The following is a 23,175-nucleotide window of genomic DNA, read 5'->3' on the forward strand; positions in this document are numbered from 1 at the left end:
CGTCCTTATTTACCAGGTGAACTCTGATGAATCTCCATATGCATGCAGTCTTAACAGGCACTGGGACACTGTGGCAATTACTGGAAATACGCCAATAGCCACTGGCAGCCACTGGTTCATTATTCTTATCAAGTTTTTCACCTACATTAATTAATTTTTTTGGATTTTTTTTGCTGTAAACCCTACACTGACAAAATATTATCTTGTTATTTGATGCCAGACACCATAATGGCTTAGATTTTGTTGTTATCGACTGTTAATGTGATTATTAAAAGACCTGCCAATCAATTAGGGAATGACTGCAGGTGTAATCCTGTGTTTTAATTGTTCATTCTGGTTTGACCACCTCGGACTTTAAATTTGGAATGTGGATGGATTTTGCCTTTCATATTTGTGAAATGGTTTTATTAACATTAAAGCAAAGCGACAAAAAAACAAACATTACCTGGAAACACAAGTGTTTTATTTTTTTACATATGCTGTATCAACATTAAGAATAAATGCAGTTGTAAGTGTTTGTATACAGTCCTTTGTCGATGTCCTGTTTTTATGGCATGTCCTTGGTAAAGCATCACTGCAGTGTGCATAAACTCAAGGGAGTTACCACATTTAGTTAACATAAATCCTCAAGGAAAATAAAAATCTCTGCAACATGATTTTTTCCATTTGAATTTCAATAAATATAATATCTCAAATTTAAGATTACATCAATGAAAAGAGGAAGATTTCACAATATTCAAGGAAAATGAATTAGTTTCATATGCATTTATTCTGTCAGTCACGTCACATTTACTTGTTTCCATTTAGCCTCTTTTCAGTCTTTATACAGTCATGCAATGATATCTGTCGGTGTAGTGTATAGATGTTTTCTAAATTCATGAACCAAATTTAAATATGAAGAAGGGTGAGGATGCAAACAATCTAGTGTGAATGGGGAATCAGGAAAGAAAAACCAGAGCAAAACAAAGGCCTGAGTGCCTCAGGATGGTGACAGGAGGACAAAAATAGCTCAGGAGAACTGGCAGAGGACTTCCACTGCCAGTCACTGTCCAGTTTACTTCAAACCCTCAGTGTAGAGAATTATTATTGAGGCTAGTTTGCACTGTCCCCCTGCCAGTATTTCAGCCTGTGAGACCTTTGATATCTCTGACGAGAAAAGCTTGGTATATTCCAATTCGACACTGTTTACTGCCGATGAAAAGAAATATGCAAACAATAGAAATTAATGAGGCGCTTGAGAAAACAACACACGGTAATACTCAGCATTTTCAGCAGATCTGCCTAAGAAACAAGAAAGTAACCCATCTTTAGTATGCAAACAAACTGATTTACTGACACAAAGAGATTTAGACCTTTCCTTCCAATTTTTCTTGTTTGGATGCCTAAGATTCATTATGGCTGCGTGGGCTATGGGTAGCAAGGCTGCATTAAGTGTAAGCCAAACCCAAGATGTTGTTTTAATGTGATAAACAAGGTCAGCGACAGCTATTGTGGAGTGCATCTAGTTTAACTGCATTAAAACTGTTAAATACTGTGTATATAAGCAGAAAATGACTCAAAGTCTAACTGCAAATAATTCAGCCTGAATGAAGAGGCTTTATGTTTAGCTCTTTCTATGTTAAGAGCTACATCTCCTTTCACCAGTTAGTCTACAGTTATCACAGTATCCAAAATACCTGCAGCAGTTTACATTAAACTAAGGCTGCAGATAGTTAGTTTCATGATCAAATTATCTGGTTATTTTCTTAATTTATTATTTGGTTCATAAAATGACATTAAATAGTAAAAAAAAAAAAAAAAAAAAAAGCAAATCATAATTTCCCAAATCCAAGCTGACGTATTTAAATTGCTTGCTTTGGCTGAACAACGGTCCAAAACCCATAGATATCAAGTGTAAGACCTAGAAGACAAATAAAACCAGCAAATATTCACATTGCTCAGTGGGTATATTAGCTATGTTCACCGTTGAGAGTAGGGGCATCAACCTCAATTTGATCCCAGGCCACATCAGCACTGTGGTTGACCTCAAAGGGCCAGCTGTAACTGTAAAACTATATAAATGTCTCTACTCTCTCATATTACATCACTGCCTCTGCATTTAATTATTATTATTTTTTGTAATAATTAATAATTATCTTTGAAAGGTATGTTATCAGGGGAGTGTGCCAGTTGCTTTTTTGCATTTTCTCTTTCACAAGTCCAACCACGCCAGTTCTCTCACCACACATAGCAGGCACACCATCAGCAAGAAACACCACCAATTTCTCCCGGGTTAATTTCATTTAACTTACGGACTATTCACGTCACCGAGGATGTCCCTTTCCCTTGTGGTCCCGTGCATGACAGTCTCATCCAAGAGCTCCACACTGACAGACACGTCTGTCTTCAGGTCTCTTAAAATGGTTAAATGTGCTCTATCAGTATTGTCAGTGCTTTCGTCAACGATTAAAAAAAGCCAGATAACTGCGCGATTCAGCCACAATACAGCTGGCTTTCACTGCTGCATCGTATGCTAATGTTAGCATACTTAGCTCCGTGTTTTAGCGACCTAAGCGAAGTGCCGACGTAAATTGTATCCCTTGGAGACTGCCGCTGCCTCGTAGCAAAGACGACGTCTTCCCTGTGCATCAACTTTTATTTTTGGACGTTTTGGGACTATTTACTTGTCCCCCCTCAACTCTATCACTGACTAAAAAACCGCCGTAGAAAACGGCTGATATTGAAACACTGCCATCCAGTGGCTAAAGGCCTTCATTGCACATGTAACAAAAGCAAGATCCATTCACTGTCCTTCTGTAAAGCGGCATAGGATTGTATTTTTTATCAGTCTTTGAAAGTCACGTCTGATTTAGAGAGTTAGCATGCTAACATTTGCTAATTAGCACTACATACAAAGTACAATTGAGACTGATGAATATTTCATGAGGTCTGCATGTATTTCTTCATAAATCAAAGTGTTGAACATAAAAGTAAAAAAAAAAAAAACATTACAGCACTAGATGAAAGATAGTTATTACAATTCATCCTCTGGGGACCATGAATGTTTTGTACCAAATTTCATAGCAATAAATCCAATAATTTGAGCCAGGTGGTTATGGTGGAAAGTGGCAATTTGAGCCATGCTACAACCAAAACATTGGTTTATCCTGATCTGCAACCCACAAGGATCCACTGCCAACGTCCCAGTGCCACCACAGGACACAGGAGATCCCGTGTCCATGCCCTGACTGGTTAGAGCTGTTTTGGTGGCATGAGGGGGACCTATACAATATTAGGCAGGTGGTATTTACATTGTTAAAGTGGTGGACCAACCACCTAACTGACACTGCCTAGATTAAGCGATTGCCAAAACAATTGCCAGAGGAGCCTGATTTTGACGACAGTAAACGTTGCCATAGAAACAAACAGAAACACAAGTGTTAACAGTACTAAAGCAAAGTTTATTAGAATAAACAAAGAAAACGTCACAAAGACAAAATAGCTATAAATCTATCCATTTCCTCATTTTGTTTCTCATACAGCGTGTTTTACTCCAGACTTCAACAATAAAAGTGTAAATCAGTCAGATTTAAACTGCGGGGTGGAGAGGATCTGCTAACCTTCAGCCTGCAAGTAACTGTCACAAATATCCCAGAGAAAGTTTTTTGCTGAGGAAAATCTCTGGGGTTTTCATATTTCTAATCACACATTATTCCACACAGACGCAGTCACACATGCGCACACAAACTCAAACACACTCAGACCAATATCTTTACTTTGGTCTTTTTGTTGTCCAAACAGGATGCTACGCACTTCGCCTAGAGACTCGTCTAACTGAGGAGTGCTACACTCATCGTGTAGCACCTTCAGGGTCTCAACGGTTGACAAATCATTGAAGTCTGAAGGACGAACATGCACAGACTGTTTATTTATAATTATATACAAATCTGCAAAAATGCGAACCATTCCCTTCCTCGTTGTTTTCGGCAATCATCCCTCCTCGGGATTCTCCTCCTCTCACTCAGCGAGGGTCTGGATGGCGGTGATGTTAGTGAATCCTCGTCAGCTCCTCCACAATCTTAATGACCTCGTCCACTGTGGCTTCACGCTTCATGCCGCTGCCGTCATCGATCTAAAAATCGAGTGACACCAAACAATGAGCCTCTGCTACAGAGAGGAACCCCAGCAGTGCCATTTACATCACATTAAATGAACAAATACGCAGGTACATGTCTGGAGAGAGAGGCTTGTGTTTCAAAGGCATGTTACTCAGTCTTCAGTGTATCATAGTCTCTTTCCACCATTTTTTTGTGCATTTTTGCATTTGATTTTATAAGCTCCTGGGAATCTTATATCATGTCAATACTGATTGCAGAATTTCTCTCGATTTTTTTTTTTTAATGACTGCATCTTATTAGTGTATTTAAGGCTTAGCTTGTAGTTAAGGCTTTCCAGTGAATCTGCAAAGATTAGACAATTAATCAAATAGCTGTTTGTTTATTTGAATAGTTTAAAGGTATAATATGTATATAATATTCCAGGACTCTTCAAACCTAAAGGAATCCCTAATTTTAATCAAGTTGCGTCTCAGTGATGTCATATTCCCTTTGTGCACATGTCAGCCTTGTCGTTGCCAGGTGCATCAGAATTCACTTTTTATTCGGTATTTAAGCCACATTTTTACAATACATTTTCTAGATCTTGGTAGTTTTTATATTCTATATTTTATTCAAATGAAGGGTTTTAGTCTTTGGACGTCTGGATCTTAAGTTATAAGAGAAATGAACTGGGCAAACGTTCTGAGACACTCCGAGACATGTGTCCATGTTCTGATTCTTCTTGTCTTAACATCAAAGTAAACCGAATATTTTGGGATTTTGGACTTGATCAGACAGTACAAGACACTTAATAGCATCACCAAGAGCTCTAGGGAAATTGAGATGGCTATTACACACTTTTTTCTGATACTTTATAGACCAAACTGTCAATCAGTTAATAAAGACAATGGTCAGATCACTCCATTATGAAAATAATAATTAGTTGCAGTCCTAATGTTCAGATAATACATATATATTTTTTTTTAAAGTCTACAATTAATTATCTTAAAGGTGCATATTTTCTGCTGTACAAAGACACAAGTGAGCAACTGATTCTGCAACATATTTTTTTTTTAAAGCACAACTTTAATAGACTCTTGGCTTTAAAAAGGAGTTTTCTGGCAAATAAATCGTTCAAATATTTTGGACTGTTTTTATCATCTGGTGTCGAGAGGGAAACAGGGATGAGCTAAAAGTGTGTTTTTTATTTGAATGCAGTAAGAGACACAAAGCAGTGTGTGATTATTTGTTTATCTGCCAAAAGTGGTTTTGCCACCTGTTCTGCCATGAAAGTTATTCCCAGCTCCCGCTCACAGAGCACAGGAGCAGTTAATAAAAACTGTCTAAAGGGTCTTTGAAAGTTCAGTGTTGCTTTAACTCAAAAACACAAACGTTAACACAGTATTACGCTCCTTCTTCACCAGATGTTTCTGCTGGACCACTACTCTAATAATGAGATTATGTCTTCCTCTGTTATTAAATTAACTTTCATATTTGTGCTTGTTACAGGTCAAAACAAGCTGTGCCAACAAGCTGGCAATGAGAACTGTTGAGCCAGCTTTAATGCTGTTTTGTACGAGTAGGAGGCACTTCAGTGTGCTCACCATATTGAAATAACTGAGTCCAGATATCTTTTCTCATGACTGCAGGATGAACTAGAATTACTGCCTTGCGGTTGTTTGCCTCTGCCAACCAATAAAGTTGCAGGAAATATGGTCAAATCTCCACTTCTGTTTCTGCAGAGAATTATGATGTCACAGTGACACTGACCTTTGACCTTTTTGTTTATAAAATGTCATTACCTCATCATTTTATCCTATTAAACATTTGTATGAAATTTTGTCCAGCATATCATATCTTTAGCATATCTTGAGTTATGGCGAAAAACATGCTTTACGACGTCTAAGTGAGCTTGACCTTTGACCTTTAGTCACCAAATTCTAATCAGTTCATCACTGAATCCAAGTGAACACTGGTGTCAAATTTGGAGAAATCACTTGAAGGCATCCCTGGGATATCCTGTTGACAAGAGTGGGAGGGACGTACAGACAGACGGGCAACCCTAATACATAATGCCTCTGGCAATAGCTGTCACTGCTGTCACCGGCGCAGAGGTATTAAAATAGATGCAGAAAATTAAATAAAATAAATTAAATCCACATGAATCACATTTCACCTGGTTCATCAGACATTGTGCTGATGTGGACTAACGTGAGTGCCCACCTGTAAAGTACTGACGACCTCCTGCATCTTGGCCCGGCCGAGATCCAAGAAGCTCTCAATCAAGTCCCCGTCGATGAATCCTGTGGCCTGCTCTGTCTTCCGCTCAGTATGGAAGGACCTCCAGGTGCAGTGGAGTCAAGGAAAATCAATACAAGGTCGCTGCTTCGCCTCAGGGTTGCACTTTAGGTACAATATCACATATTTTGCCTCAGGCATAGCTGACAAATATTCAGCGTGATGTGAAGGAATTAAAACACAGCATTGGTATAGCTGAACCTGTCAAGAACTGCAGCTTCTCTAGATTTGATTGCAAAACATAAAAGGCATATTTTTTGAGAAAACCTTTAATACAGCATGAGTAACACCTTTAATTTGTCTGGGTTAAGATCACCCTTTATTTTCCAATTAACTCTCGACAATCTCTGTTTCTAAGGTTTTAAAGATGATTAAAATCTGCAATAAAGGATTCTGAAATTATTTTATAAAAATATCACCATCACAGTTTCTTTGGCTTTATAACATCTACCGCAATAATTGCTTGTTTTACACATAAGGCTCCGACTAACCATCATTTCCATTACAATTTCCATGACAAGGTTTCTATCAAATACCTTTGAAGTCAATTAAAGTGACTATTATAACTTGTCACTTATTATAACTTGTCACTTCATTATCTGGGTTTACTGATGACAAGATGACGACACTGTTCAGAGCAGTCTCTGTTGCTATGACAGATGAGTGAGTGGGTGAACGTATGAATATCAGAAGGATATAAGCTGTGTTCGATCTTGCCCACGCTCTTGATGACCTTGTTGAGGCGGTTCTGCAGGTCCAGGAGGAGGCTGTACCAGCCCTCGGACAGGGAGGTCACCAGACCTAACACACACATAAACACACACATCAGTGGACGAGACTTTTTTTTTTTTTTTTTTAAGGTGTAATATTTAAACTAATTTGCACCTCATTGCAGCAGATAGTAAATATTTTTGATTTGTTGTCAGGGAGGGGAGAAGTTGTAGGAGTGCATTCATGAGAGATCTCTCAAAAGCTTTATGATAAATAAATGAAAACCTCATTAGTGTGACTGCAATCCTCCTAATGCAAGTTTCATGCTTGTATGCTGGGACTGTGTTGGGAGTAACATAGCATTATTTCACTACTTCAATAATTCAAGACCTTTCCAAAATCTTTTTATTTTAGTGAGTGATTTCACTGTAAATCTCAACATCGCAGAGCTTTGAGGGAGTGGCATGCTTTCCTCTGTGCTAAAAATCCAAGTTCTGTGACAGAGAGTGCATTATTCTAATGCTCTGGGGAAATAATCTGCACTGAAATTGACAGCACAAAGAGTTACACTGATTTGTAATGCAGAGCTTGTTGCACCGTATGTGAAGCCATGAAAAAGCTGGAGCTTTGCAACAAACTGGAAAGAGCTGTTTGGAGGATAGTAGGGCTGCAACTAATGATTACTTTCATTATCACTTAATTATCAATTATCATTATCACTGCCTGTTATTTTAGCGATTTATGGATTCAATTGTTTTGTCTATAAAATGAAAAAAGTTAAATAAACAAAAGCCTGTCGCAAAAAGTTGGATCTTACACCTGTATGTCCATCATTTGTTGGTGGGTTTTGCTTTTCTATGCAAAGTTTATACCAGCATTTTTATTTAATATGATTTATTTCTGCTTAGTTACGAGTGGAAATGCCAAAAATTCAACAACGTTTCATACAAATATCAAATAAAGTTTTTACGCTCGGGCCAAATTGGGAAAATGAAGGTATTATTTGAAGTAAAATGCTACAAAGATAAATGGAAGCGTTGCTCCTTGTCACATGTTGCATTAGTCATTGTGCCATAGTTATGTCACGTTGTCATCAACATTTTTGTACGTTCATCTCGTTGTGTCCTCTTCTTCTGCAGTGGTTTAACAGCACAAGGCTGCAGAAGTAGCTCCACCAACTAACTCGACTCCATTATTTGCTTACTGGCTTTTTTTTATGCTGTGCTAACACCTTTGAATCCCAGAGGTGATCTTAAAGTGTTTTCTATAACGTATCAAAAAACAGAAAAAACCAGCAAAGCATCACATCTAAGGAGCTGGAATCGGAGAAAGTGAATCAAATACCTGTATGAAGATGCATAATATAGTTTGAATATTCACTGGAAAGCTTTATCAGGGATGGATTCAAGACAAATTCTTTAGATTTCACAGTGTGAAAAGAAACAAACTGTTGGCCTATAAAGTATTTACAAAATGTTAAAAGGCTCATGTAGTCATCTACTTCACCTCTAATATAGGTGTGATTTTCTTTCACACAGTGTCTGGGTTTCAACAGTACACTGAAAGTTTGTCCACTTCTTTTCTGGGTAGAGTAACTATGTGGCTCTGCAGCTCCTTCCTGGAAACATCTAATATATCACACCATCTCTCAGAATGATTAGACTAGCGGGGGTATTTTTCTTCATTACGCACTGCAGCCCATTTTGGGTTACGGGCTGCTGCGGGAAGTTTTTACTGGAATGTACAATGGTGCTTCTCATTTCCTGTTAAACTTTCCTCAGAGACTTTTTAGAGAATTTCAGAGGGTGTTGAGGTGATATAACGTGCTGTGTGTAAATTGCTGCTGTGTCCGAATGATGTGCACTCCCTGTTTTTCATCTCTGCCATCATTACTGCCAGGCTGAAAGTTACTAGTCTAAATCTGAGTAATGAGGCGTAAAACTGTGATTTCTCTCCCTTTCTTCTTCCTTTCTGAAACAGAAACATTAGTTTAGAATAAATGGCTTTGACAGAAGTTTGAGGTCTCCTTACTGCAGTCAGATGATTACTGGAAATGTTTGAAATGAGAACAGTGTCTGTGCAGTGCTTCAGTCTCAAACTGACAATTTTTTCATTGACTTTACAATCAAAAATACAAAAAAACTGTTAAAATTGTTCACCGGGAATTGTTCACAGTTATCACCTTGAATTACCTACGTGTGACAAAAGCAAAACAAACTGTTGACAGAGATGTGTTTGAATTCTCCTGAGCAACAGTGACAGTGCTGCTGTTGAGTTTTTAAAATGGAATTTTTCAGCAGCTCCACAAACTAAATGCTGTGCATCTTCACTGAATCAAGTTGGGGGCAAAAATCTCAGTTGTGGATATCGCAAAACCTAACATAAATGAATAAACTAAATAACTAATAACTAATAAATAAATAAATAAACTGTCTGTATGGCTGGATACTACTAGAGATGAATGGTAAAATGTGCTGCTTTTGTGCTTTGGGTGAACTACCATTTTAGGAGAAAATCCAAGGGTAAAAGATTTAAAAAATAAAAGATTCAAAAATGCACTTTTTTCGCTTTCTTGCTGAATGACTCTCATATCTCAGCTTAGCTAAGCATAAAGACTGGAAATAAGGGGAAACTGCTCACCTGGCTCTGAAAATATCTGCCTGCTAGGACCACTGACCAATTAACAGTTCTTTATAGCTTATTTATTTATTTATAATTTATTTATTTTTTTGGCTATTTGTTCTTTTTCTTATTTCTATTTCTTTGAGGAGACTCCAGGAAGCTATTGCTTCTAGCCAAGAGACAGCCTGAAATCTAAAGTTCCCATAAAACCCTGATTTAACTTTTTTTCACTTCAGTTTTTGTACAGATTAAATAATCAAGATAAAATGTGTTAATTAATGATCATTAGAGGTGCTAAGAGATTTTGTTGCCCTTGGATAGAGTTAGGGTAGCTGTTGACCCCCTGTTTCCCTCCAGTGTTTGTCCTAAGCTAAGCTGACCTGGTGTATGTGTTATAACGTAAATTATCAATCTTCTCTAGCATGTTTCCCAAAAGGTTGAAATTGTCCTTTAAGAGGTTAATTTGAACACATAAGGTCAAATTGAACCCTTTCAAAACTAAAAACGGCTTGATAAAAATGCTATTAGGATTAATGAAAATATGATATTAAGGGTTTACCTGCAGCAGTCTCTTTGTGTTTGTGTCTATGTAAATGCTTGAGTGAGTGTGAAATTGTCCGTGCGCCTACCAATCATGCCGTTAACGGTGCCGAAGAGCACTGAGCCCTGGGTGGGCGTGGAGCTCTCGCCCAGGTTCTGCAGCACCAGCGAGCCGTGGCAGAACACATTGACAAACTCCCCGAGGTGGAAGACCCCCACCTCCTGCAGGTGCTGCCGCTCCTCGTCCGTGGTGGCCGCACTAACCGCACAAAGGACGGTGGGAAAGAAAAACAAAGAGAGGGAGGGAGGGATTACAGATGTGTGTGACGTAGAGGGGTCAAGACAGGATAGAGCAAACGTGTAAAGAGAAAAAGATGTCAAAGGGAGAGTAAAGAATTGTTGAGGGCAAGAGTGATCGATTAAGCAAAACAAAAACAAGAGGGTCAGAGATATGAGAGACATTGGAAAAGGGCAGAGGATGATGGAGAGGTAATGATGGATAAAACAGTGGAGAGAGCAACAGGAAGAGAGATGTGATACAAAAATAAAGGTCAAAAGCATTGAGTGGTCCAACCTGATGTATTAGGTGAATAATAAGCTGTGGCATAAATGTAACACACTCACTTTCAGACCACATCTTTCTCCCTATTTCCCTGAAATCAACACTCTCGACACACATGCATGCTCAACACACATGCAGTCGAGCAGCTAAAAGCTCAGCAACGAGATGACTCATAATTTTCAAAACAAATGCAAGGACACTGCTGTTGCACCACATTTGTATCAATGATGCTGTTCTAAAAAGTATCATGGGAATCGGTGTTGACTAATGACATGATGTTGATTTCATTGGATAAATACTGAAGGTGATTTGGAATCTTTTTGTTTTCTCAGCTACAAAGCAGCAGCTCAGGGGACTACACTGATAATGGGAAAGGTTGAAACTCGTGCAAAGAAAAAGAAAAGAGAGACTCACTGCACTTCACCACTCATATACAGTAAGATTTGATGTTTCACTCACCTGTCCTTCTGGCAGACAAACAGGTTGAAGGCGTTCTCTGCCCCCAGGAAGTTGTCATCGTCCAGGATTTCAACTGCGCTCATCCAGTTAGGATTGAAGTCACGAGCAATCTGACCAAAAAACATGAGTTGTGTTGAATAAAACAGCAAACAACACAGAGGTGCTGGGCAAAAACCAGGGGTGGTTCTCATTTCCAAGTAAATACTGCATTATCTATGAGCAAACAAGTGCTGAAATCCAAACACAGTTGGTACATTTCAGTACGAGTACAAGGGCAACAGACTTTTTAAATGCCCTTGAAGACACACATCCAAAAATGTCAGAAACCTCTGTTTCATCCATGCATGTTGATCGCACTGTGCATACTGTGAGTGTCATGACTGTAGACTGCGATGGACACTCAGCCAAATAAAGTTTTGACAGTTGGTTAGTGGAGTAAATGCCTAACAGTGATCAGAAACTACCACTTTAAGGAACTGTTTGATTACATGACACATGACATATACTCACTGCTGTGTGCTACTTTTGCATTTCTTTCCAACAGCCTCTATCACATACATATCGCGGTTTCATAGAGGTGCCAGACTCACAGTGTCACACCCCCCTCCCCTCGCTTTTCATTCCTTTGGATCTACACTTATCTCATAAATGGCTTCTCTGGAATCCAACTGACAGAAATCTATTGTAACAACGGCAAACTTTAATCCCTGCATCCAGCTATCAGCAAGAAATGAATAAATGTATTTCCTAAAGTGCCCAGCTAATCCTTTAACTGATTTTTTTGGTTACTTAGGGGCAGCATACACATTAAGTTAGATTTCTGGCCACTTGATGAGTCAGATATTCACTCTTTTACCTCGGATTTTGGTCTTGAGGGAAATATCTGGCTCTTTCGCTGCTAAATACTCCACTATGTTCACCTGCTAGTCTCTTAAATGTGTCTGTCTGCCATTTGGTGTCAGACAGGTAACATAAATCAGATTTTCAGAGCCCTTTTGCTGAAAACAGTTGCATGCTGTGTCTAAAAAAATATACAGGTGAGAGCAGAGAGGGTGAGTCAGAACAGTAAAGCTGCAGGCTGGAAAACCAAAACACTGAGCTGAGAGATTCGCAGATGTCCCGCAGAGCTGGAGCAAGCTACAGAGTTGGGTGAAAATTCTCTGTGGCATTGTCAGTGCGAGCATGATAATGTAATAAAATAGATTATAGCTGCTTCAAAGATCTAATTATTTGTAACGTATGAATACAACATTTTTGATGGTTACAAATTCCTACTTTTAATCTAAACATTTGAGGCACTTTCAAGTGTGTTCTCTCTCTGAATAAATTCTGCTTCTTTTAGTCTCTCACACTTATTACACCGAGCGCAGCAACACAGCATGCGTTCAGCGGTGTGCGTGCCTTGTTGACAAATCTCTTCATCTTTCTACCACAAATCAATTTGGACATTTTGCTCATCAAAGGCTGGAAGGTTTATGCCAGCCACAACGCTTGGTAGAGAAAAAAAAAAAAGTATTTATGCATCAAAAAGGAGAAGACAAACAGACACCAACACAGTATGAAAAAAATAATAATAAAAGCCTCTGACTATGCTCAAAACCAGGAGCTTCTGCCATTGGTAGCGTTTTTGCACATCATTCTGGTATCGAACAACTATGTACAATCCTCAACTTGTTTGCCCTTTAGAGTTCTTTTGTTTCTTTCTCTAAATCGTACTCACACCTCACCTCTTCAAAGTTACCCTCCATGGGTTTGTACGCCAGCAGCAGGACGGACCTCATCAGGTCTCCCACAAGGATGAAATCTCCTTTGGTCTTCAGGTAAAGGGCCATGATATTGTTGTAGTGGTTACACTCTGTTCTCAGCTCCTTCTCAGCCGTCCATTCATACAAACGGACCTGAAACAAACAATTAAAGCAACATTATGTAACTATATTACCTTAAAATTAACAGCTTAAAAATCATTCTGATGATAGACTGACTTGTAATAGAGAGAATGGTGCCTCTGTCATAACCACTTTGAACCCCCAATGGCTGCTCTTACACGATATAACTTTTGTGAGTGGGTACGACCTCCTGCTAACTGAATGATAGTCAGCTGCTTAAACTGCCAGAATCAGACTCTGCAAGTCCAAGAGTAATGCTGAACAGTAGACCAGTTGAAAAGACTTAGAGGTCATTTAAAAACCAGCATTCATCTCAGATACTGTGCAAGGAAACTTAAAAAATATCATGAATTCTAAATGGAGTTTGGTGTGTTTGTTACAGAAGCTCCAGAAGCAGAAGATCATGAGGAATATACAGCGTTCGGCCATGTTTCAGTTCAATGAGTGGAGCAGAGCTCTGGTAAAGTGATTGATAGGCTTTGTTTTCTGCACATGAAAACCGCTTAACCACTCGGACTCAACAGAATTAATTTCTACTCGAGGCTGCAGAGGCTGCTGTCGCTCCCCAAGTTTACATTTTGTTGCTTTAAGGTGAGTAATTGTTGTCACACAAGATGCCAAAGGTAAAAGGGTCAACAATTCACTCCAGCAGTATTTGATGAACTGGCCGACGCTTTAATTTCATGTTGTCATCACTCTGGATATAGTGTGCCTCAGTAAACGTGAGGTTTTAAGTGCTGATTAACAATCTGAGTTATAAGCTGCCACATTACCTGAACAGTTAATGGCTAATTATACTCACTGTTGTGCACTGACTGCACTGTTTGACAATTTAAAAAAATGGTTTTGGGATGAGTGAGTGATAGAGGGGTGGAGATGTGTCTCTGCATCTAATTGCTATTTATTTGTCAACATGAGGCCAATAATGGCACAGACAAATGTGTTCTTAATGTGCCATTTTATCTAAATGTAATGTAGCATACACATTTTTATTCTTTGTTTTTCTGTTCTCTTTTTTCTTTTCTTTTTTCCTGTGTTCTCTGTCCACACACACACACACACAGTGTATGTTTGTTTCCAAACACAAAAAACGTTCAGATTTATCCTCACATATGTATGGACTTTGAGAAAGTGACAGTGATGAAGAGTTAACCATTTACAGCAAAGGAAATGTCAGAAGAAAGAATAACATGTCTGTGTGCTGTGTCCAGTTGATGAAATTACTAAAAAAAGTAATTTAAGAGGGCGTATCACAAGAAACTAATGTCAGAGCTTGTCACTATGTTGTATTATGGTTCACTGAGGCTGCTGTCAAAGGGGAAAACTGATCTCACTTCCATGATGGATAAGTCCTTAATGACTTTGGTGCGTAACTAATGGTGAGTTTAGGGGGGAAAATTCGCTCCTAGAATAGAAATTAACACAAAATAAAACAAAGAAAAAAGTCTGTGACTGACGTTTGAAATGTAAATTTTTTTGTGATGAACCTCAACAGCCATTTTGAAATAATAATCAAGTAATTGTAGAATAAAATGATTTATTTGAAGTCCAATTCAATGAAGAACATGTAATGGGAAGGAGGTGGTAGAGAGGGAGACACTGAACTGAGTTCTTGAAATCAGCAACCCATGACTATTTGATTCTTGGTATCTTAAGACAGAGCTGCCTTTTCAAGCTTTTAATCCTTTTAATCTATCTATAGCTCAGTGTGGATGAGCAGAGTATTAAAGGACAGTGGGGGGGTGGTGGTTTCTTTCAAACTGTATGTGAAGTGATTTCACACAGAAATCCATATAGGATAAATCCATTTACATGTTGGACTTAAAAATGACTGAGGAGGCACTTTTCTTCCTCAACAGATCACATGCTTCTTAAGCAATCAAAGAGAAGAAAGTTAAAAACACACAAGTCATCCAGAGGTTGACTCACTGGGGAGAGAGAGAGAGAGAAAAACCTCTGAGTCTCAAAAAAGTGAAGTATTATACTTAGCACAGTGAAGGTCGCCTGGACTAGACCAGAAATAACAACTTAATGTCTTAATGTCCAGAGAGTCACAGTCTGTGAGAAGCTTTAGACTCTGATGTATGAACACTACTTTCTCATGGTGTGATTGATCAACCATGATGGGATATTCCTATCATAGTTATAGCATATTACAGATGTGGTATCTCTAACATCTACAATATGTTGGTAACAAGGGTATTGTAAAAAAATTGCAATATTGTCCCCAGTGATTACATGCGCCATTAACATATTCTCACATTATCTGCACCCCAGCTCGAGCACTTCGCTCTGCCTCTGGACATTCAGCTGTGCCATTACTCAGAGGACCCTGTGGTCACCCATCTCAAGGCTCTGCTCTTGCTCCACAAAGGTGGAATAAATTTCTCCACTGAAGTCAGGACAGAAGAGTCTCGGACTAATCTTCCACTGCAGGCCTTTCAGCCTGTCAGACTAGAGACAGACTATAACCCACTATATACACTGCCAATTTTGGATGATATCTGCCGGGTGCTCCTACATGGTCGGAGTGCATTCACTTTGGACAAAAGTGTCTGCCCAGTGAATATAATGTAACGCTTGGGTTAAATAAGGAAATGACTGATAGCCTCCCAATAGAGAAACTGGGCTTTAAGCCGCTTTAGAGTCTGGTCAGTTATTTCTATCGACCTCAGTTGTAAACACAATTATATTTCAACAGAGGCAGAATTCAGAGGTGTTGGTTTTAATCCTTGGACTAGACGATAAATAATGATGTGGGATGCTGCAACGATTAGTCTGCCAGTTAATTTCTCAATTGATCAATAAGTCTTCAATGTTAGGAGGCAGGAAGAAACGGTCTCTTTAGAGTCCAAGGTTACATCTTTAAATGTCTGGCCCAATCAATAATCCAAAACCAAAAATATTTAGTCTGCTATGATATAAAAAAAATGATCAAAATAGTTGCTGATGAACTATTTGTCAATCAACTGATCAACTAATTTACTAATCTTTTCAGATCTAGCAGAGAGGGTATAAGCAACTACAACTCTGAACTGTACCCTGAAGCAAATTTAATATATTGCACATGAACATAACTAGCAGCTCAGTGAGGAAAAAAGTCAAGTGCTGTGTATGTCATGTTGAAAACACCATCAAGTACCACTTACTGTGCTATTGATGCTGGCCAGCAGTTTGCCATTGAACTCCACCATAGAATAGACAGCTCCTTTCACCTCCTTCTCAGCCACGGTTTGCAGCTTACCTGCAGGAACAAGCACAATATCTGTCAGTCAGCGCATGGTTAACATTCTAAGTTTTACACACTCAGTGCCAATCTAAACCAGCACCTGCAAGATCTTAGTGTGGTGAAGCCTTAAAGCATTGCTTGACGTTTCTGAGACATAATAAAAAGTTAAAAAGAGTAGGTGAAGCATTCAGAACAAGGACAAGGGTAGAATGAAAAGTTACAGGAGGATAAATGAAAGGCGGGCTATGCACCGTGAGTGGGACAACGTATGAAAGGGAATGAGGGGGATCAGTAGTGGTGAGAGGAGGAAAGTCTGATAAGAAGTGATAAGAAAATGATTAAGTGAGGAGGGAAACAAGAGCATGGTAGGACAAAGTGTCAGTGAGTGAAAAAACAGGACAGAGGGTGGGGAGGAGAAAATGAAACAGGGTGAAGGATACACAGTGCAAAGCAAAATGAGTTGCTGGAGAGGACAAACAGGATAAGGTTGAGGAACAAGACAAGAGAGTGCATTTTTGGGTTTGTGTTTGTTTGCTGAAAACAGAGAAAGCTGAAGAAAAGCCCGGCTACTGACCGTCAGTGTAGTGGAAGACAATGATGCGTCCCTGCTTGGGCTCAGCCTCCTCTGGGTACACCATGGCAGTGCCGACGATAAAATACACTGACGGGTCTTTTCCCAGACGACATGACACCATGCTGAGGGCATACTCACTGGGCAGGAACTGATGGGCATGGAGAACTGAAAGATACAAAACACAAATCCCTTAGGAAACTGAGTGTGTGAGCAGCACATTGCATCGTTCTTTTAATAGGATTCTTTTTTTCACAACTGTCCTTCAGTATTCAGTTTAAAAGGATGATTTTGATTTATTACAATTGGAGTCTTATTTTCTGGGAATGAGTGGTTGGATACACAGACAGGTTTTTGTAGAAGACAATAATTTACTCATATTACCTAAACCACTTATAATTTGCAGGTAGAAAACAAAGTGACCATACTGAAATGAGCATAACGATCCCTCATTCCACAGGAAAACTGTGTATTACAAAGCTGCAACAAGAACTCCAACTGTTAACTGTGAGGGACATTTACAATGGACAGTTTGGGCAGCAATTTGACAATATTCCTTTGTTTTCTCTTCCAAATAACATATGGATACCATGGCGGCTTGTTTACAATTTGTATGTGTGCCTGCCTGCTTATTAACTTGGCTGAAAATATGCTGGCCAAGAAGATTTATAAGATTATGTAACAAACTGGAATTATTCATGTTCCACATCCTTAGTATATAGACACAGGTGCTTTCTATGTATTCAATGCATTTTGTCTAATTAGATCTGCACAGTGTCATTATTCATTTATCTCCTTCACTCTCCCATTAGTTTTATTGCATCGGTCTAGGAAGGGCACCCTCCATTTTTATCACTAGTTAGGCTCATTATTTATCCCAGGCACTAGGCAGTGTTTGCACCATTAACTAAGCTGAGTTAAAGGAACCCAGAGTAAGGTATACCAATGGGTCAAGTGTTCCCATAACATCAAGACATGCAGGAAAATTATGCATCCAGTAAAACATACTTGACACAGCCAGTACTGATTATGCAGCAGCTAAAGAATGCATGGCATTTAAATGGTGTGACTGAGACAGCGGGTGACATTTCTGACAGACCTTCTCAAAAATAAGTGCAGACTCAAATGGTGTAGCAGTAACTGAATAACTGATTACATTGTGACTACTTACCCTGCATTTGCACTTATACTGTGGTTTTAAGCATGAAGGGCTCAGTGTTGACAGAAAAACAGTGACTATGGTACACAAACCAGAACCTGCATCCGATGCATCAAAATATCTACAAGTGAGTAACGAAAATCTCACAACTTCTAAATGGGGATTTATCTGATCGCACGTTGATAAACTGAAGTCAGCTGTGGACACAATGTGCTGAATCAGTCCCTTATTTACATATTATTAACATACAACATATCCTAATTTATGCGAGTGTAGTAACTCCTGGGTTTTTAAAAGGAAGGCTTGGCGCAGCAAAATCTGCATTGCAAAACAGAACGAAGCAGAACCTGCCACATTCAGTGGGCTTCACCATGGAAATGTATTACGCCCAACGTGTTCAATCATTCAGTTATTCCATTAAGAGCCTGTGTGTGTTTTAGATATTGACTGATAATGATGACAAAAACATACCTTATGGATTGTCTTTACAAACGCCAACTTAAAAATCTTCACATGTGGGCACGAGATTAAATTAAGAAATTAAACAGATAAATACAAACTTCATCGAAAAAGTGAAACCATTTTAAGATCAGATGTGAACATACAAAAGCCTGATGAATGAGTGCTGGGACCAGGCTGCGGAAAGAGTTTTCTGCACTGACCTGATTATTCTGAGTGGAGCATATTACTTTACCATCAGCAGCTCCATATGTAGGTACCAGCTCTTTGAGATCAAATGGAAATGTACATCCAGCTGTCTCACCTTCAAAGGTGTGCTGATCCACGACTAGCAGACTGTGAACCTCTACCTCTTCGCCGAAGGAGGTCTCATGGGGTGAGGTGCTGCTTGGGAAGAGCTTGCTGGAGCTCACGCTGCTGGAGAGAGCCTGGAAGCAGGAAGATTTATGAGACGGGACGGGAGGAAAAGTAAAGACAAAGAGAGACCTAATAAAAGGTATAGAGCAATTCAGATCTCTATTTCTGTGTGGGCTCAACAGCACAGTCGGAACCATCTGTAGCAGCAGATGCGCAGCATTTAAAATCAGGCATTCATCTTTCTGGTCATCACGTCTGAGAGGCTTTGTCTTTACAAAGCAGAGCTGCTGAAGCAGTAAATACAAACACAAATAAAGTACACACCTGTCCCCTTTGGGGAAGCTATAGAGCCAAGTTGAGTGGACACAACACATGCTGTCACTGAAAATCTGGCTAAAACGACTTTTTGATTTAGCTCTTTAAGTGAGAATCCCTCTTCAGTGTTGGTCCTACTGTTCTTTCTTGGCAGATAAAACCGTATTATCTGTATTCCCTGACAACAAATCAAACAAAAAAGATTCTGTTTAATGTAATTTGAACTTGATTTGAACGCTAGCGACAGCTAAATTTAGCTCCAGGCACAACACTTAAAAAATGGCCTGCTCTGTCTTCATTCGTTGCACTCTCTACTTGTCTCTGGAGTAGCACTGAAGCAAAAATGAGAAAATACAGTGTAGAATTTTGATTATAATTACACTTCTAAAACAAATAATATTTTGGTGAAAAAAAAATTGAAAAATCAGCTGGTAACAGCTTCATTTATATGATTACAATTCTATGCCTAAAAAAATTAATGATAAACAGCATTAAGATTTAAAACCTGGTTCAGAAAGTGTAATTCCATTAGACCTGCTAGGTAACTAACAGGTCAAGACATTTGTTGTCCTGACAAGCTCCCAGTCACTTATTATAAACAACGTTCTTAGTGAGCATGCCTGGTTAGATAAGAGTGCAAAACAAACAAGCCCTTGGGTGTTTATTATCCCAGCACAACATGGAGCTACAGTACCTGAGTGCTCGCGCTGGGGCGCACGGCAGATGTGGTGCCGCTCACATCCTGAATCTCCACCCTGCTGGACAAAACCCCAAAACACTGGGAAACCTCCTGGTAACAGATCCGCCTGACGGGATGTTAACGGAGGAAGAGAGAAACAAGAGGAGTGGAGAAAAAGCAAAGTGAAGATGCTGGTAAACATGAAAAGAACAAACAGCTGAAGAAAACAAAGTGCCCTGAGAGACTGCTTTCTGTTTTCTGACTGGATAACACAACAGTCAATTTTTTATTAGCTTATTTGACAAATGCTGAGTCATGACTGTGTCACTTAAACGTTTGAGATACAAAAGAGCAAGCAAAAAAAAATATTCAGCAAATGTATAACAAAACTAACAGGAGAGTAAAGTAGCTAGAGTCAGAGCAAACAGCCAAAGCTACTGCAAACATGAAGAACAAGCAGCATATTTGTACAGAGGATGGGTGTTAAATTTTCATTGGAAGTTCAAGTCTAACTCACTATTAGATAAGGGGACTGACCTGGGAGACTCATAGAGGGGAACAGTGCGGATGTGGAGTTTCTGAATCTCGTCGATGGTACCAATGGTCAGAGTGCTGTTGTTGGCCAGAGCCAGACTGTGACAAAAAGGCAAAAGATACATTTGTAAGGAGGTGGGGGGAAGAAGGAATGTACCCACTCCAAATCAAAAGTTTGGGCTACTGACCTGTCAGGATAGCCCTCAGAGTTGAGCGGGCACATATAGTTGACCTCCTTGAGGTTGACATTGGAGAAGACCAGCTTGTGGTTGGAGGAGTAGATGACAGTGGGTCGGTCGGAGCAGGCGAAGACATTGGAGGTGGACAGGGATCTGAAGGTCCTCAGCACAGTGGGCTGGGTGCCGAGGGTGACCTTCTTGCGCTCGCTGAGGGCACCTGGGGGGAAAGAAATAAGAGTAATAGGTTTGAAAGGTGTTTGGGCCAGAAGAGCCACTTGCCAGCCATTCAGTGAGCCTTTGAGCCCTAAATAGAATCATCTGCTTCCATTATGATTCCTTTATTTATTCTTAGTAGAAGCATGTATATTTTGTATAGGTATTGGCTTTTGATATTTTACCCTATAGTGCACACACTATGACTATGAGCTGATCAAACCAGAGTAAATTAATGAGTACATTTACAGTACATGCACACAATATCCTGGTTATGAATCTTTCCCCGTGCTTGATCAAATTCAGAATGAGATACTTGCAAGGAACATTGAGTAACCTGATTATATTAATATCCTTATGTACATGATTATAGCATTAACCAGGTTCCTGGTCAGGTGTCTATAGTTTGTGCCGCAGTTTCTGTAACCACCTGGGCAACAGAGGTGAGACAATTATGACTGAAAGAAAATGAATCTGTAACCATTTTGACAATTAACCATTTAAGACATTTTCCAGGCACAAATGCCAAAACTGTCAAGTTCGCCTCCTAAAATGTGACAGTTTGCCACTTGTCTTCATGTTACCTGACAGTAAATTGATTGTGTTTGGGACTGCCGATCAGCCAAAACAGGCAACTGGAGGATGTCACCTTTGGCTTCAAGGAAATTACAGCAGGCATTTTCCACATTTTTTTAATTAACTCCCCACAGATAAATCATTGAATAAAACACTTGCTGGTTGAATCCCGACTGAACTCACCTGAATTTTAACTCTTGTTGTGTAAGGTTATAGTAACAGGGAGAACAGGCACAGTATGCCTGTAAGGAAAGCTCAAGTTGTGACTAATCTGTTAACTCTACAAATACAGTGAGAAAAATAACAATGAAAGAATAGACAGATTGCTGAAAGCCTGAAGTACAATAAATAAAACAGTGCAAATCTATGCATCTATTTAAAATTCAAAAAGGGGAACTTGAGCTCAGCTTGATTTAGCACTGACAGCCATATAGGCGTATTCCACTTATTTTACACTAAAGTAAATGTGTTACTCACATGAAGTGCTGTACCCTGTGTGAAAACAGTTGGATTATGTCTTATGTCTTCTGTGGGTGTTAATTTACTTGAAGTAAATATTTTCTTACTACTGAAGTAATATCTTGACTGGATGACATCATTTCAGTGACTTCTCATGGAGGCTACAAATTTCTTAAAGAGACCCACCATCACAAACTGGGGTTTCTTATTGAACTACATTACAGCTTGACGCTCATAGGCACTGAAAATCAGGAAATCTCTGTGCCTGCCTCTCTGATGCTTCAATTTCTGACCAGCAAAGCTGAATAAGACCACCACAGTTAACTGCTGGAGTACTCTTATAAATTACTATGGTCAAATTGAGTTAATCTGGTGAGAACTCTAGGTGCAGCATGCTGAAGGAGGTAGATGTTAGAGTTGGAAACTATAGGCAGGCGTCTATCTCTGACATTAGAAAAGAGTAACCACACAAGTGTTTTTTTTTTTTTAATCCTGCGTATCTGCTGCATAAGTTCTAAAGTCCTGTTTCTCTGGTGTCTAAATCGTTAAGAAACTTTCTGTTGAAAGTTAATCCCCCCATGTGGCAGCTCCTAGCACGTTTTAAACCATCAAAAAGAAAAGAAAATTAACAGTTCTTTACCACTGCTTAAATAAAACGGCAAGTTTTAAGTATTAAATTCTCCACATAGAATAGTGATGAAAAGAGGCAGAATAAGGTGTTTGAATCAAAACTGTGTAATTCCTGGTAGTCTTGACCTCCCTTGCCAAGTTCCCTTGATAACCCAGGTATACTCTAGATGAAATCTCTCAATCTTTGAACCTTGTAACATCAGTTTCTTCAGGCTGCAACAAAGTTTCTTCACTATTACATCCAGACATAGTGTTGACAGTTATGCAATTCTCCATGAAGTAGTATTCTAAAAATGAAAATGTACTCAGACAGCTGCCCATAGCCCCCGCCTGGGGGCTCTTATCAGTCTGAGAAGCATGAGAAGCTCTCATCTAGCCACTGTAGTGAAGTTGGTGTGAGGGACCTACCAGTCTGCAGGTCCAGACCAAAGTAGAAGAGCGCTCCATCTCCCAGGGCACACAGCAGGTAGTAGCTGCCTTCAAAGGTGGTCATTAGGATTGAGCGAGGGATGATCTCTGTGGACACACACACGCAGTCAAATGATTTATTTTTCCCATACTCTGCAGTCGCAGGTTCATGGATGAACACTAAAGTGATAAATGTCTGCAAAAATGTTTCTGTCAGAAAAATCAATAAGGGTTATCGGCCAGACTGGATGGT

The 23,175-nt window shown here is 39.4% G+C and overlaps 1 protein-coding gene across 1 annotated transcript in view; it reads right to left on the reverse strand.

Moving 5' to 3' along the window:
* Nucleotides 1-3,419: 3,419 nt before the first annotated feature.
* Nucleotides 3,420-23,175, reverse strand: part of ddb1 (damage-specific DNA binding protein 1) — a 45,286-nt gene continuing 25,530 nt past the window's right edge. The window contains exons 15-27 of the mRNA XM_018683406.2: nucleotides 22,923-23,030; nucleotides 20,646-20,853; nucleotides 20,461-20,556; nucleotides 19,939-20,050; nucleotides 18,877-19,000; nucleotides 16,958-17,122; nucleotides 16,304-16,398; nucleotides 12,996-13,166; nucleotides 11,269-11,378; nucleotides 10,337-10,506; nucleotides 7,073-7,175; nucleotides 6,300-6,423; nucleotides 3,420-4,111 (exon numbers count right to left, since the gene is read on the reverse strand). Coding sequence (XP_018538922.1) covers nucleotides 4,028-4,111; nucleotides 6,300-6,423; nucleotides 7,073-7,175; nucleotides 10,337-10,506; nucleotides 11,269-11,378; nucleotides 12,996-13,166; nucleotides 16,304-16,398; nucleotides 16,958-17,122; nucleotides 18,877-19,000; nucleotides 19,939-20,050; nucleotides 20,461-20,556; nucleotides 20,646-20,853; nucleotides 22,923-23,030 — 1,670 coding nt within the window. The 3' untranslated portion in view covers nucleotides 3,420-4,027. The remainder of the gene's footprint in view (nucleotides 4,112-6,299; nucleotides 6,424-7,072; nucleotides 7,176-10,336; nucleotides 10,507-11,268; nucleotides 11,379-12,995; nucleotides 13,167-16,303; nucleotides 16,399-16,957; nucleotides 17,123-18,876; nucleotides 19,001-19,938; nucleotides 20,051-20,460; nucleotides 20,557-20,645; nucleotides 20,854-22,922; nucleotides 23,031-23,175) is intronic.

This window comes from Lates calcarifer, linkage group LG2 (assembly GCF_001640805.2).
Source record: "Lates calcarifer isolate ASB-BC8 linkage group LG2, TLL_Latcal_v3, whole genome shotgun sequence".
Lineage (NCBI taxonomy): Eukaryota > Metazoa > Chordata > Actinopteri > Centropomidae > Lates > Lates calcarifer.